This window comes from Heterodontus francisci, chromosome 36 (assembly GCF_036365525.1).
Source record: "Heterodontus francisci isolate sHetFra1 chromosome 36, sHetFra1.hap1, whole genome shotgun sequence".
Lineage (NCBI taxonomy): Eukaryota > Metazoa > Chordata > Chondrichthyes > Heterodontiformes > Heterodontidae > Heterodontus > Heterodontus francisci.
The window spans coordinates 24,100,854-24,118,293 of NC_090406.1; the positions used below are offsets into that span (position 1 = coordinate 24,100,854).

The following is a 17,440-nucleotide window of genomic DNA, read 5'->3' on the forward strand; positions in this document are numbered from 1 at the left end:
TAGTTGTCCATGCAGTTGGAATTGTTTGTGTGTGTGTTCCAATGACAGCAGCATTGAAACTGGGCCTCAGCTGCTCTAGAATGGGCAGGCTTCCTTTGCCAGAAGATGGGCAAGTAAAAATGGTAGGAGGCAGGAACTTGTCATGAATGTAGTGCCTCTCGTGCTCGCTCTTTCTCTTTACGCTCTCTTTTCCCTCCCCCCCCCCCCCCCCCCCCCAAACTCAAGCAGTTGGAGTCATATTAGGGATAGATAGACCTGATCCTGAAAAAAAAACTTTGAACTTGAGCCGCTTCACAAGATTACTGACTGACTGAATCAGAGCCAGTGATAACTATATGATAAAGGTTGAGTATCTTGCTAACTGAAATGGTAAGCAAAATTTGCTATCTTCTTGTGCTGCTAATGCATGAATCACAATTGGTTGTGTGGGTATTTAATGTATGGTACTTTAATGCTGCATTGTGTTTCAAGGTCATCTTAAAAAGAAGATATCTTTAAGCTCAGTGCTACATCACTGTATGCATGTAAACATCTTTTAACGGATATAGTAATCAGACTTCTGGTGCAAGTCACATTTCATACATTCTAAAGCATTAGTAATAATATTGCTACCCAGTTAGGTAATCTTTGTAGTGATGCATTGACTTTTGGAGAGTTTAAAAGAGAATTATAATTACTTGCAGTAGTGTGAAACTTGTAATAAATGAAAGGGTTTTTTTTCCATTCCGGGAAACCAGTTTATTCCACTCTTCCTATATAACCATTTTTGTCTTTTTTAATTACAATATTTGCACTAACATGTTACTGAACCTATTGCGAAGCAAACTTATTAGTGTTATAACCAGGCTATAAGTTGTAACAGTGATCATAAAAATTACTTCCTCTGGAAAAACCTGCTTTATCTTAGACTCATTTTAATTGGGTGTGGTTGCTTTTACCTGTGCAAGTTTGTTTCCTTTGAGTGACGGTGTTTCAAGTGTTTTTTTATGTTATTTCTGATTTCTAGCAGTATTTCACTTTAGTTTCCTTTTGTGTGCCTTTTTTCTATTTTTCATCTCTGGGAAGGTCTGTGCATGCAGTGTTGAAGTTATGTAATCGCTTTACTTCTTCATGGGCTGTCTGCCACCTGTAGATGGCCCCCTTCATCCATACCTGCCAATGCTACTCAGCATTAAGTGGCCAAGCGGCAAATTCTGACCCAGCAGCTGACTGCAGCACCTTGAGATTTCTGAGATTGGGTGTTCAGTTTTTCTTCAAGTTATCTTACCTCTGCTGTCATAATAGTTGGTGCTGCAGGCTGCTATACCATAGTGCGCCATCTGTTAAATAAAACTTTTGGACTTGCATCGAGTCAAAGTCTCTTGATGGCCCAAATTCTTTATTAAATAATGTCACTGTCTATATTTTAAGATGTAAAATATTTGTGTGTGTGCGTATATATATACAAATTCTCCCACAAACCTTTTTTTAATCCTGTTTAATCCTTTTGGTTGCTTTTTATCCAAAGATGTTGAAAAGGCTATTCTTTTAATGTGTTGGAGATGCTGAAATAAATATAGGTGTTAATGCTATAATGATTATTAGTACTGATGCACAGATAACAGTGAGAAGCTGCCTTTTGCAGAAGACCGATACGATGAATGAGCATTTCCGTGCAAAAATTGCATTAAAATGGTTGTAAGTAGCTTAGTTCTTAAACTTGAAAACTTAGTGGGATTCACATTTCACTGAGTTCTTCTGCTGGGAGCTATTACCAGAAAGTAAAAGAGCATTCTGTATTTGTGCAGTGCCTAATTATTATCAAAACATCATCTCATAACTTGTGCATTACTTTTTGAATATACTAGCTGTGGCTTCGTGATAACACTCTTGCTTCTGAAACAGAAGGTTTTGGGTTCAAATCGCACTCCAGAGACTTCGGCACAGAATCTAGGCTGAGGAAGTGCTGCATTGTTGGAGGTGCCATTTTTAGGATGAAAGTGACGCCCTGTCTACTCTTTCAGGTGGATTTAAAAGATCCCATTGTATTATTTCGAAGAACAGGCTAACTTTCCCCTGTCTTGGCCACTATTTATTGCACCGTCAGCATCACTAAAGAAAAACAGATTATCTGTACATTATCACATTGCTGTTTTTGGAACGTTGCTGTGCACAAATTGATTGCTGTGTTTCCTGCATTACAACACCGACTACTCTTCAACAGTAATAATTGGATGTAAATTGCTTTTAGGATATCCTGAGCTCATGAAATACACTATGTAAATGCATGTGTCTCATTTACAGTGGGAGGCGGAGCAGCAGCAAGTCCCGCAAGCAGCAGACATGAATAATCAGTTAATCTGTTGTTCCAGTGGTGCTGGTTATGGGAGAAAAATTGGTCAGAGCACAGAAAGCACCTTTTTCTTCGAATACTGCAATGGGATCTTTTAATTCCCACCTGAAACGGACAGATGGGATCTCAGTTTAACATCTCATCTAAATGATGGCACCTCTGTCAATGCAGTACTCTCAGTACTGCATGAAAGTGTTGACCTAAATTGTGTTCAAGTCCTGAATGGGACTTGAACTACACTTTCAGACTAAGACGAGAGCTTTACCAGCTGAACTGAGAGCAGGGTGGCAGTGAAAGTGTTTGCAGGCATTAAATGCGCATTACAGTGTCTTTAAATCCCACTTTGATTACCTAAATTTAGCCCCTACTCAAACCAGGCATTATAGGAGCTATTGATTAGAACTAGGAGCAATTGGCTTTCTAGATCCCTTGTTGCTCGTTTTCAGGTTTCAGCTAAATGTAAAATGCTTTTCAGAAACTCTGTTCGTCTGCATGTAAAGGGTGAATGATGCAAATTTTTAAGGAACATTGTAAAGTGATGGCAAGCATAGTTGGTATAATTTGTTATATGATATTTTGATCCATTTAACAGCTTGTGATAGATAAAACCAGAAGTGCTTCCTGTGCAAAATGAATAATTAGAAAACTTAAAAACAGTTCTAGTGATATTTTAACACTTGGGTCACTCTTATCACTTAAGGGCAATAATTGTCTAATCCATCTGCAGCTATATGTTTTTTATTTAGCTGGAACAGCAGACAGTTCAGTTTTTGTTTTGTAGCTTACTTGTGTCCATTTGTGTAGAGTAATGGAAATGCATTCTTTGTCACAAGGGCCTTTAACTGTTTGCTGGTGATACCATAAAAACAGTTTATTTAATCAGTGTGGAAATTAGCTATTATATTGCGGTATAAATTTGATGCTAATAACTACATTACCTGGTGTGAATTGCACCTTTGCTGCCAGGACTGAGCTCTGTGCATGCATATGTAAGAGTTCCACTTTCACAGGCTAGTTTTTACTGCTTTGAAGTGCAGGTGTCTCTACTTAAGATTGTAACATGCCCAAATGGATTAGTCAGCTGCCTGAGCACTTTTAAACTAGACTTCACACTGTTCTGGAGGTGGACTCCACGGTGTCAAGTCCAAGTGCTTTGAGTTGCTTTACCTGAGGAAGTCTCAACCAGCTGGGCTCCAGAATTGTGCTGCCACTTTTTGCACTGAAGTGCAGCGGAAGTCCCTGTGCATCAATGACCCTATCCTCTGAAACCTGGTATTAAAATTGGATATAGTTTCTTTTTTAAAAAAAAAAGTGGCACTTCTCTTAGAGAAAATCTAGGCTGTTCTCTGAAGATTGTAAGTGTAGATTGATCATGTTGAAATTGTTAATTATGAAAATTTAGAGTTTTGCATAAAGAGTATTACATGAAATGCTCAATCCGCACAACTTTTTTTGCATGTAAGGAGAGACTTTCTGCTTTCTTTCCAGCACGCATTGGGGGAAATGGCTCAACTTTAGCCCATGATTGTGGGACTGGGTGTGCAATTTCCATACATGTGCTGGTGTGTAATGAGTGCATAAGTGGGAAATGTTATTACTGTGGCATTTTATGGCCTAATGGATGCTTGAGTGTCACTTTTTAACTTTTTGTGTGCAGTTAAAAATGCTGAGAGGGTTCCTTTCCCACCATTCGGAAGAGAATCAGCCATGCCAAGTTTAAATCAGGTAGGTGGACTGCACATATAATTTAAGTTATCTCTATTCAGCCAAAGTAACTTTATGTAACAATTGCAGGTGAAGTAATTTATTCTGTAAATCTGCCATCTTTTTAAATTAGCACAATGTTACCAGTTTAATGTAGATTTGATATGGATGTAAATGGTCAGTTGGCTTAACTGTATTCAAATTAATGGTAAAATCTTTTGTAGTTAAATATAAATACTTTCAATTGTTACAAAAGGAAAGCAACACTCCAGCTTGAGTAGCTGTGACCTAATCAAAAATTACTAGTGTAAATTTGCTGAAATTACTTTTTGCACCAGTGTATGTTTCAAGTTGTCACTAGTTTAGGAGTTGCAGAGATGTAATTTTTTTTTTGCTGCAATAATCTTTACAATAGATTGGTGATCTTGTTTGGATAGTTTCTAAAGGCAGCACTGTCGGAAGGATAATGTGAACTATTTTCAACCTGTCTTTTCTGTTTGTATTTATGAAAAAATGCATGCTGTATGTCCCCAGATTCTTCTAATATTGATTGAATTTACTTGTCCTTGTGTTTTTCCACATTGCTCTCTATATAGTCAGAAACCAGTTTAAGTATTTGGTTTGAGAATGGAAAAGAGCATTGAATTTTTAAATGCCATTTCATTTTTGCATTCAAAAATCATATAGTACAAATGGCTGTTGAAATCATGCATCAACTATCAATTTATAAGCAATGCCAAGCTCAGAATATGCAGAATTTTGACAGCTGTAATTTGGTTATTGCTTGAGAAAATCATGTGCACAAGATGTAAGTGAGATTACATTTTAACAAAACAACAGCAAAATACTGCGGATGCTGGAAATCTGAAATAAAAACTGAAGATGCTGGAAATACTTGACAGGTCAGGCAGCATCTGCGGAGTGAGAACAATTAACGTTTTGGGTCAATGAACTTTCTTCAGAATTGCTTCAATTTTAATATGTCTGTCGCCCACATAATGAGATGCATTTTGTTCCCGGCCCGACCTTGGGGTTTGTGGGCGTGGGGGAAGAAAATCGCAGCAGCCGCCATGGAGCCAGACACCGGGTGCCGCGCCCAATCTTCTCTGCGGCAGCGAGGCTCTGTGGTGGCATCTCCACCGCTCTGCAGTGGGACCCTACTTTACATATTTAAAATACCTCTCTGCATAAATTTAATTCCCCGCGATCTTGCCTTCAGTTCTTGAGCTCATCGTGTGGCACTCATGTGCCTTCACTTTCCCGTCCAATCTAGTGCAAAGAATATTGCAGCAAAAAAAATTGCATATCTGCAACTCATAAGCTAGTGACAACTGGATGCATACACTGGTGCAAAATGTAATTTCAGCAAATTTACACTAGTAATTTTTGATTAGGTCACAGCTACTCAAGCTGGAGTATTGCTTTCCTTTTGTAACAATTGCAAGTATTTATATTTAACTACAAAAGATTTTACCATTAATTTGAGTACAGTTAAGCCAACTGACCATTTACATCCACAGGGGTGGTGCAGTGGTTAGCACTGCAGCCTCACAGCTCCAGCGACCCAGGTTCAATTCTGGGTACTGCCTGTGTGGAGTTTGTAAGTTCTCCCTGTGTCTGCGTGGGTTTCCTCCCACATGCCAAAGACTTGCAGGTTGATAGGTAAATTGGCCATTATAAATTGCCCCTAGTATAGGTAGGTGGTAGGAGAATTGAGGGAAAGTGGGGATGTGGTAGGAATATGGAATTAGTGTAGGATTAGTATAAATGGGTGGCTGATGGTCGGCACAGACTCGGTGGGCCGAAGGGCCTGTTTCAGTGCTGCATCTCTAAATAAAAAAATAAATAAAATAAAATATATCTAATTTACTTTAAACTGTTTGCAGGGCTGGCAGCTTTTTTAAAAAAATGGTGCCAGTACCTACTTGGGCATCAGGTGATGCTGTGAACGACGTAGCCAATGATGCCCCTGCCACGTGACTGGGGAGGGCAGCCGCCGTGCGTATGTTAAGTGGCCACCCACTGCGTAATCGCAGCGGCGCGGCTCCTGTGTGGGGTGGCTGCCATTTTCTGCAGTTGCAGCCAAATGTTACATACAGTTATTGTTGGAGGAAATGGAAAATATTTTTTTCCAGTATGCATCAAATGACCAACATGAACTTTCATTCTAAGTAAATTAGACTCCACGCAATACAGGAAGAAAGTGCAGTTACCTTTTTCATGCAGCCTGTTCAACTGAGATGTACAGTTTTCAAGTCAGTTTAGTTGTTACATTCCTCGGTTTTTCATATATTTTTAATTATCAATCTGTTGTGCTGTAACTATATAGATGTTCCAACAAAACACATCCCATATAATTGCTCAGGATTTGATTACTGCATCTTAAGTCTGGGGGAAAAAAATGCAATATTAGAATGGCCAAATTGATTGAGACTTGTAGATCAAAGTATCATTGGTGTAGACAGGCATTTTATTTTCATAATATGACATTTGTAGAGTTTCAAGAAATGTACTAAAAGAAGTACTTATTTTTCGTGAATAATTTCTATTGGGTATTATAAAATATTTGGTTACATTTGAAAGTTTGAGCTAGCAAGGGAATGAAGAAGTCTTTGTGTTTGCAAGTCTGCATTTAATAAGATACTGAATTCCCGCACCGCCCCCCCCCCCCCCCCAAAACCATTTTCGATCAGAATTCACCAATCACTTGTGATGCCTATTGTACAAAGATGCCTTAAAATTGACCTTTGGAAAGTGCGTTAGGCGCTTATGTTTCACATCGGCTTTCTGAATGAGCAGCTAAGTGTAACACATGCTGTTTCACCAGGTCACTGGGAAGCAAATAACTGCACCCTGCAATTCACTCATCAATGCTCTGGTTGGCTTGAAGAGCAAATATAATCATTGCAATGTGGTCTATTGGCTATTCAACTATATACTTCCACCATCAAAGTCTATTAATTTCAATTGTTAAGATCTATATGAAAATCTTCATGGCTTTTTATTTTACAGTTAACTGCATTGACTGAAGTCATATAACCTTGATGGAGTTGCGCATTTATGAAATTCATTTCAGTGTTAACTTTAAAGTTATTGGAAAACAAAAGAGAAATAAGATTAATTATTACAACGGTTGTAAAAATATTTTAAAAAGTAGTTTTAAGTGTGCTGTAGTAAACTCATGGTCTCAAATTGTGAATGCATTTATTTTCTGATGCAGGGAAGTTTTCTGAACTCTGAAATGGGAATGGCCAATTCAGGAGCAATATCGCCAACTGGAGTCAAACCAGGCTCACAGTATTACCCCTATGCCAGCAATCCTCGAAGACGACCAGTGCAAGAAGCAAGTAATCTAGGTAAACATAGAAACATAGAAAATAAGAGCAGGAGTAGGCCATTCAGGCCTTCTCCGCCATTCAAAAAAAGATCATGGCTGATCATCTAATTCAGTACCCTGTTCCCGCTTTCTCCCCATATCCCTTGATCCCTTTGGCATTAAGAAATATATCTATCTCCTTGAATATATTTAATGACTTGGCCTCCACTGCCTTCTGCGGTAGAGAATTCCACAGGTTCACCACCCTCTGAGTGAAGAAATTTCTCCTCATTTCTGTTCTAAATGGCATACCTCCTATCCTGAGACTGTGACCCCTGGTTCTGGACTCCCCAGCCATTGGGAACATCCTCCCTGCATCTAGCCTGTCTAGTCCTATTAGAATTTTATAAGTTTCTATGAGATCCCCTCTCATTCTTCTAAACTCTAGTGAATATAGGCCTAGTCGACCCAATCTCTCCTCATGCGTCAATCCTGCCATCCCAGGAATCGGCCTAGTATCCACATAGTGTTGCTTTGTATTATATGATGCAGTTTTCCTGGTGTTATTAGCTTATCATTTGGGTAATTCTCATTAGATTTTTAAATTTCTCTTCATCCTTGGTTTTGTTTTCCTCAAATATTTTTACAAGAAAAAGCACATTTTCTGGATTGTGATATGTCATTACTCTGCAATTAGCAGAAAACTTTTTTTGAATGTTTCTGATTACACTAGTTTGATTTGCTTTTTTCCCCTCCTCTCTGGGTCCACTGATGCATGCTCCACAGCTGTCAGTTTTTCCCTCTCCCTCTCCCTGTATGCTCACTCTTGCTGTCTCGCTTTCTTGCTCTCAATCTCGCGTTCATCTTAATTTCATACATGGCATTGAGAATTCATTTTCATTCCCTTCAAAATCTAAACTTCATTTTATTAGCTTAGCGTTATAATTTTACATGCTAATCCATATTTTCCCTCCCTAGAAACCCAGCCCAAGAAAGTACGAAAGGTACCTCCTGGCCTTCCATCTTCGGTAAGTATTTTGTTTCTTGACAACATTATAATTCTTTAATAAAATAGTTAGCTGAAAGTATCTTGGGCTAATTCACAAGCAAGAGAATTTGCTGTGTGCACCTGACAGTGATGTCTTAACTGTTAATGGCAACTTTGTACTATGAAAACAGTTTCTACACGTATGCTGACAACATCCAGCTCTACCTTGCCATCATCCCTCTCAACTCTTCCGGTGTCTCTAAATTGTCAGACTGCTTGTCCAATGTCTGATACTGGACGAGCAGAAATTTTCTCTAACTAAATATTGTCTTCAGTCCCTGTCACAAACTGTTTCCTAGCCACAGATTCAATGCCTATCATTGGCAACTGTCTTGAGGCTGAAACAGACTTTTCTAGTCATGTCATTTGATCCTGAGATGAGCTTCCAACCACATAACCGTGCCATCACCAAGACCACTTATTTCCACCTCCGTAATATCACCCGACTACACCCCTGCCTCAGCTTATCTGCTGCTGAAATCATTATCCATGCCTTTTGTTGCCTTTAGATTTGACTATTCCAACACACTCCTGGCTACCTCCCATCTTTCATTCTCCAGAAACTTGATTTTATCCAAAACTCTGCTGCCCATATTCTAACACGCACTAAATCCCGTTCACCTGTTGCCCTATGCTCACTGACATTCATTGGCCCCAGATTAAGTAACACCTCAGTTTTAAAATCCTCATCCCTGTTCTCAAATCCCTCCAAGGACTTGCCTCTCGCTATCTCTATAATCACCTCCAGCCCTTAAACCCCCCACCCCCCCAAAAGATATCTGTCTCCTCTAATTCTGGTCTCTTGCGTGTTCCTGTTTTTACTCATTTGTTCCACCATTGGTGCTCTGGCATTCCCTCCCTAAATCTCTCCACCTCTCTTCCTCTCTCTGCTCCTTTTTAAGAAGCTTCTTAAAACCTATCTCTTTGACCAAGCTTTTGGTCATCTCCCCTAATATTTTACATGGCTCAGTGTCGCATTTTCTTTGTGAGCACTCCTGTGAAGCTTCTTGGAACGTTTTACTATGTGAAAGGTGCTATATAAGTGCAAGATGTTGTTTAGGTAAACTGCAAAATGTTCAAAATTCCTTGGGTCGCTAAGAAAAACATGTCCGTTCATTCAAGCCTCTTCTTTTTTTTGTATGTTTGTAACCAGATCCATTCATCCTGAATGCATTTTTGCTCTTTCTCCCAAGTGTTAAAATGTCATTATTATATAATCAAGTAGGAATAGTTTGTTGGCAGACTGCATGAATGATATTCATTCACTTAAAATGATTTTAGGCTATTATCTACATGATAATTGTAGCTGCAGTACTAACCGTTGGGAGCCTTGGTCAGAAGCCACAAAGGTTGCTGTCTGCCAAGTGGAAAAGCTCATACTAATGCAGTGTGGAATGCTTTCTGAAGGTTGGTTTGTTGGGGGAGAAGATAATGGGGAATTCTTGAGGAATTGAGAAAAGGGGGCTGTCTCTGTTGAGATGTGCATGTGGGTATATGTTTATTAATACTCTGCTACCCTGAAATGTGGTTATTCAAATGCACTCTTGGGAGCTTAGCTGCTGCTGAAAGCAGCATTAGCAGTTTGACTTAGGAGGCAGAGACTCAACAATGGATTATGATTTGTACGTGTCCCAGGAGACAAGTAAAGATTTTTTTTTTGATATGCTGTTGTTTACATGCCCTTAGGCCTGTTGAAACTGGGAATTCAATGCGCCGAGTGTTCAACAATTAGTTTCTAGGCCGCCTCACATTTTACTTTTGTGTTGAATTATAAGCAACATTGTTTAAACTAGTTTGCCCTGAACGAGACAAAAACTGTGCATTTCAAAATGAGCTGCTCATACATTAGAATTTCGATAATTGCCATAATGGAGGAGGCCGCCACATTGAATAATGGAAGTTGGCAGATAAGAACATCTCCAAACCTCATTACAACAGGCATTTTAGATTTATAAATCAACGGAGGTATGGTAGTGTAGTGGTTATACACAGTACTACAGAGGTTTAAGATTAATAATTCAAAGAATGAGAGTTCAAATCCCAACATGGCAGTTCATTTTAAGGTAATTAGCAAAAGAACTAGACGTGAGATGAGAATGAGTTGAAGCTCAAGGAACAGCACCTCACCTTTCGATTAGGCGCTTTACAGCCTTCCAGAATCAATATCGAGTTTGACAATTTCAGACTGAATCTCTGCTTCCATTTTGTTTTCTTTCCTTTCCATGTTTCAATCTTACTCTTGTTCTGCCATTCACACCTCCTCAAGACGTATTTTGTTTCTTTGGAGAGAGAAACAGAGTTAATCTTTCAGATCTGTGATCTTTCATCAGAATTGCTTTCATCAGAAGTGTAGGGCACAGAGTATACTTTCATAGATCTCACTAAGGCATTCAACACTGTCAGCAGAGCAGGGCTTTACAAGATTTTGACAAAAATTGGCTGTCCACCGAAGCTCCTTTAGTCTCATCCGCTCCTTCCATGACAACATGCACTGACTGCACTGTGCAGTTTGATGGCTCCACCTCCGATATTTTCAGTGAAGAATGGAGGGAAACAAGGTTGTGTCCTAGCTGCCACTGTGTTTGGCATCATCTTCTCCATGCTCCTGACTTTGTCTTCCCTGCACATATGGAAGGCGTCTACAGTCAGACGGTATGCTCTATGATCTATCAAGGCTGAAAACGAAGACCAAAACACATCACATCCTGATCCGAGAACTCCTCTGCGCTGATGATGCTGCGGTAGTCGCTCACATGGAAACTCAACTACAAAGAATATTGGACAGTCTCTCCCATGCCTGTATCTTGTTCTCCTTGACTATAAGCATCAAGAAAACGGTGGTCATGGGACAAGGTATTCCATCTCCGCCTCTGATCACACTAAATAACACCCTACTGGAAGTGGTTAGCATATACTCGCTCTTCAAGCCACCCAAAGTCCACAGTGACAATCTGTCTCTTAATGCAAAGCTTGATACACATGGGGAAAGCAGCTACCACCTTTGGCCAACTTGTGAAACGCGCATGGAATAACACCAAGCTGACTTTTAAAACCAAGCTGATGGTCTATAAGGCTTGTGTTCTTAGCACCTTGCTGTATGGCTGTGAAACATGGGCTACATACAGCTACCAGGAAAAGAAGCTCAATAATTTCCATTTTTGTTGTCTGCAGCCCAATATGGGTATATCCTGGCAGGACAAAATCACAAATGCAGTAGTCCTCTCGAAGGCAGAGTTCCCAAGTGTGTTGGCACTAATCCAAAAAGAAGTGGCTCCGGTTGATCGGACAGGTCCGCAGGATGGAAGACAGTCGCATACCCGAAGACCAGCTGAGGTAGCCGGAGCCAGACGACCAGTGGGGTGTCCAAAGCTTCGCTTCAAGGATGCTTGCAAGTGTGACCTGAAAGCCCTAAATGTCAACTGTCACCCCTGGGAGTCGCTAGCTGGTGAAGGAGAGAAATAGCGACACTTCCTGTGCACACCAGTCCACTACCATGACAACCAGTTGCTACAGCAGCTTGGCAACAGGTGTCAACGTCAAAAAGAACAACTCATAGCGTCACTTGGCAGCTTCACGTGCAGCACTTGTCGCAGAATCTGCCTGTCCAGGATCAGCCTTCACAGCCATCAGCAAAGGTGCACCAAGTGAAGATACCCCACCTAGATAAATTGTTTGCTGCATGTCCATCATCTTTCGTAGATGGAAGGATGCCAATCAACCTTTACTTGTCTTATTACCACTCCCTTTATCTCTGCACCACCAACTGTTTTTGTCATTTGATGTCTTCAGCCCTATCACAGACCTTCCCTTTTTTTTGTTTTTTCCACCCTCTCCCATTTGACCTACATTTCTAACCCTCCCAGTTCTGATGAAAGGTTATGGACCTGAAACGTTAACTATGTTTCTATCTCCACAGCTGCTGCCTGACCTGAGAATTTCCAGCATTTTTTAGATTAGATTAGAGATACAGCACTGAAACAGGCCCTTCGGCCCACCGAGTCTGTGCCGAACATCAACCACCCATTTATACTAATCCTACACTAATCCCATATTCCTACCAAACATCCCTACCTGTCCCTATATTTCCCTACCACCTACCTATACTCGTGACAATTTATAATGGCCAATTTACCTATCAACCTGCAAGTCTTTTGGCTTGTGGGAGGAAACCGGAGCACCCGGAGAAAACCCACGCAGACACAGGGAGAACTTGCAAACTCCACACAGGCAGTACCCGGAATCGAACCCGGGTCCCTGGAGCTGTGAGGCTGCAGTGCTAACCACTGCACCACTGTGCCGCATTTTTATTTCAGACTTCCAGTATCTGCAGTAATTTTGCTTTTGTTTGAGTTATCCTGGACCTGGCCAATATTTATCCCTCAATCGATATCACCAAAACAGATTATTTGGTCATTATCATATTGGTGTTTGTGGGAGCTTGTTATGTACGAATTGGCTGCTGTGTTTCCTACATTACAACAGTGACTACACTTCAGAAGTACTTCATTGGCTGTAAAGTGTTTTGAGACATCTGGTGGTCATGAAAGGTGCTATATAAATGCAAGTCTTGCTTGCTTTCTGATACTGAAGAAGACTATATTTGTTTTAAATGAGAAGCCATGGTGAAGAATCGAGGGCTGTGGAGCGGGACATTTTTAAAAAGACTACAAAAGTAGTGATTAGGTGACCACTGGTTTCAGAAGCCTAAAGGTTGTAGGAAGGAGGAAAAACTTGAAAGAGTTCCTTAATTTTGCAATTAGGGGAAAGAATGAATTTTGATTTCAATGCTGTGCAGGTATAGACAGGAGCAAGCTGATGTAGGGAAAAAAAAAACAGAAGATGAAGTGCAGCTGGAAGTAATAATTGGGTAAAACCAAGCTCGTTTGTCGGAAGAAGGAAAAGCTGAAGGATGATTTTTTTTTTGAGGGATGTGGGCGTCACTGGCAAGACCAGTATTTATTGCCCATCCTGGATTGCCCTTGAACAGAGCGGCTTGCTAGGCCGTTTCAGAGGGCATTTAAGAGTCAACCACATTGCTGTGGGTCTGGAGTCGCATATAGGCCAGACCAGGTAAAGACAGCAGATTTCGTTCCCTAAAGGACATGCGTGAACCAGATGGATTTTTAACAACAGTCGACAATGGTTACCATTAGACCATGCTTTTTTAAATTCCGGATTTATTAATGGAATTCGGATTTCACCCATCTGCCCTGGTGGGATTTGAACCCATGTCCCCAGAGCATTAACCTGAGCTCTGGATTACTAGTCCAGTGCCATTACCACAATGCCACCACCGCCTCCCCTATAAATGTATGAACGCATCATTACTGTTTAGAAGGGAAAAAAAAGTGAAGCTTCCAGAAGTACTGAGCACAGTATCAAAAGAGCAAAAAGATACCAAGACTGAAAGAGGAATTGCCTGTCAGAGGATTAGCCTTTCCTTTCGCTTTTTCTAGTGACATGAGGGGTAAGAGACGACCATACCCAAATATGTTAGCATTCAACTTTTCATTGGACTTGAGTTTAAAAATTAGCATATCTAACTTTATATCGCAGATGACAAATTAACATGTTTCTGCAAGGAAAACACTTAAAATGTTGAAATTGTGTCTTGTTTTTAGATTGGTTTAATTTCATCTACATAGTTGAAAGTAGTCATTTTCCATTTGGTATGTCAACTTTTGAAGTGACTGTCTTTTGTCATTAGGTTTGTGGTGCTTACTATTGGTTGACCGTGTTTATGGGATAACTAAATGTTAGTCGAATACTCTCCAGGTTTTATTTAAGAGAAGTATGCTGCTTTTTTATTGATTTTTGCCATCTGCACTCCAAAATAAATACCAATGAAATACCCACGTAGAAACCAGACTGTTGGAAAAAGTAAAGAAAAACTAGCAATTTTTCTGAAGCAATTTGCTGCTACTGCAATTAGAATGAATAATAGAATTTGTGCTCAACGCTAGATAATGGAGCACGTTGTGTATTAAGTAGAAGTTGTTGGCAGCTCGAGTTTATCTTTTAATTTGTCTTGTCCCACTTAACATTTTTCTTCAGACTCATTGCTTTCCATCCCAAGGTGGTGATCCTCTGAAAAATGAAGTAGTCAATACTATCATAAATAATAATTGCAGGCTTTTAGTTTACCATGTGAAGCACTGTTTCCTCAATATTGGTTATATCTAGACAGATTAAACCTTGCAGAGTTTAATTTGAAGGGTTACTTTGTGCTATTCCATTGCATTAATGCAATGGTGCCTTTATCAGTAGCTCTGGCTTGGGGTGCAAAGAGATGAAAAGCACCACAATTTGTGCATAAAGTACAATAGAACTCCTCCAGTGGATCCAAATGAGGCCATCTTTCTTTCCCCACCTTCCCTACCCCTCCCAAATAATGTAACGCTTACAAGAGTGGGGCCTATTTCCATATTTCCTGTTAATGCATGCGTTTTATTTTACAGTCTGTGCCACTAGGAAATGTTCCTAAAATACTTCCATCATTCAACGGATTGCATTGTGTTTAAGGAATTTGTTAATCCTGCTAAAATATTGTAAAGGGAAATATTTGTGGTCCTTCGCTTGTATATTAGAATAGTATACTGTGATGTACACTTGTATCTTTAGTCAGTGCAACGTTGATTTTGATTTTCCCCTCCAATCCATATGTCACTGTCTTTAATTGCCAAGTGTCTAGCACAAGTCTTTTTCCCATTCTGCTTGTTTCTTGTCTCTGTTCTCTTAAGAGGTGTGGACTATATTGACCAAGAGGTCTTACAAGCAGTTATGCAAACATTTAGGATTTAGGATTCCTTATCATTAAAGTTCAGCTTGATTCTAAATGTTCTGTTACTAGGCATGCATTACTCGCTAAAGATTCGAGAACAGAATTCTTGTTTTGGAGTTCTGTAGTATTTAGTGTTCAGAAAGGGGAAATATATATTTAAGACTCTTGAAGCAAAGTGGTGCTGATGGTGTGATTCATACCTAAACTTGAAATGCAGGTTTATTGTGTCTGAAGTGTATTTAATCTGAGAAACTAACACAAAATTAATTCCTTTAGGATGTGAATGAGAGAAATTAGTTTTCACTCATAACTTGTATTTTTTTGCAATTCTGCATTCAAATCATGGTGTAAAAGCCCATCTATAAATTGTATCTTTATTCTGTCAATCTGAACTTCTTAGCACTAGAAGTTCCATTTCAACTGATCCAGCATTCAATGAGTGCTTTGTTTACGGCAGCCAAGTGGCGACACTGATGCCCTGAGGGACCATGTTTCTATTTTTCTCTGAGTCTCTTTTGTAAGAACTCAACTGGGTGTTTACATTATAACTGGATGAAATGACAATTAAGGTGGACTGACGTGCAGTTACAGTTCAAGTATTGTTTTATGCAGTTCTCTAGTGACACAATCGAGTAGGATAGAAGCAAGATTATCTTTCATTATCAGTCCCTGGTGAGTATATTAACATGACATGCAAAGCTGAAGCACACTGGTGCTTCACATACATAGAGCATTTATCATCACACTGGCTTTTTGTGTTAAAAGTAGTGTCACATTTATGATCTATTAGCTTCAAATATCTCTGAGTGTAGTTGAGTGCGGTTGGAAACCAGTGAAAAGTGCTGAAAGTTTACATCAGTATGAAGTTGTTTACCTTGTTTATTAGTAATCTACAACCTTGCTCATATTACTTTATCCAAGTGTCATTTTAAAACTTTTTTCTGCTTGAGTTCCCCCTGCAAATATTGACTCGTTTTCAAAGATCTCTGAAAGGTAGTGCTGTTACTGTAGAAAACATTTTTTGTTCATACAGTTTGGTTCCTGTGGTATTGAATGAGACCAGTCAAAGCCAACTGTACTCATCGGGTAAAGTGGAGTTAGAGGGTGGGGAATAATTGAACCAGAGCAGGCAAACATAATTTGGTCTTGTTTTTTTAAGTCATGCATTCTGTGCTTATTTTTAGATAATACTTTTGATTTTATTATTTTTATAGTTGAATAACAACAGACCTTGCAATTTGGAAAGCGGACAAGTAGAGTTGATTGGAACATTGGTGCTTTTGTGCAGTACAAGTTGTGAAGCTGGGGGGACAAAACTGAAGTGCAGGAACACCACCACGAGTATAGTTACAGTATGACGAGTTTGCATAAGCAGGTTCTGTTTGAAATTTGGACTTGAAAATTTGTATATAATGGAAAAAGTTGACAAAAACAACAGCTGGAAGTAAAGATTTATAGGCAAGAAGTCAATGCAGACACAAGATTTTTGATATTTTGATAAAGCAAGCGAAACCATAGAAATGTTACGGCACAGAAAGAGGCCATTCAGCCCATTGTGTTTGTGTTGGCTGAATAAACTAGCCGCCCATTCTAATCCCACGTTCCAGCACCTGGTCTGTAGCCTTGCAAGTTACAGCACTTCAGGTGCAGGTCCAGGTATCTTTTAAATGAATTGAGGGTTTCTGCCTCCACCACCAATCTGGGCAATGAATTCCAGACGCTTATCACCCTCTAGGTGAAAAAGATTTTCCTCATGTCTGCTCTAATCCTTCTACCAGTCACCTTAAATCTGTGCCCCCTAGGAATTGACCTCTCCACTAGGGGAATCAGGTCCTTCCTGTCTACTCTAGGCTCCTCATAATTGAGGTGTACAAAATTAAGTCACCCCTCAGCCTCTTCTGTTCTAAGGAAAACGACCCTAGCCTATCCAATCTTTCCTCATAGCTACAACTTTCAAGCCCTGGCAACATTCTTGTAAATCTCCTCTGTACTCTCCAGAGTAATTAGGTCCTTCGAGTAACATGGTGACCAGAACTGTACGCAATACTCCAGCTGTGGCCAACCAGCGTTTTTATGCAGTTCCAGCATTACATCCCTGCTTTTGTTTTCTATACCTCAGCCAATAAAGGAAAGCATTCCATATGCCTTCTTCACCACTTTATCTTCCTGGCCTGCTATCTTCAAGGACCTGTGGACATGCACTCCAAGGTATCTCACTTCCTCTACCCATCTCAGTATCCTCCTGTTTTCATGTGTATT

The 17,440-nt window shown here is 39.9% G+C and overlaps 1 protein-coding gene across 9 annotated transcripts in view; it reads left to right on the forward strand.

The window, feature by feature from the left end:
* LOC137351668 (transcription factor 4-like) overlaps positions 1–17,440 on the forward strand; it is a 143,576-nt gene that overhangs the window by 71,500 nt on the left and 54,636 nt on the right. For all 9 annotated transcript variants that reach the window (XM_068016359.1, XM_068016362.1, XM_068016361.1 and 6 more), the window contains exons 6-8: positions 3,990–4,057; positions 7,257–7,392; positions 8,331–8,380. In XM_068016359.1, the coding sequence (XP_067872460.1) occupies positions 3,990–4,057; positions 7,257–7,392; positions 8,331–8,380 (254 nt within the window). The remainder of the gene's footprint in view (positions 1–3,989; positions 4,058–7,256; positions 7,393–8,330; positions 8,381–17,440) is intronic.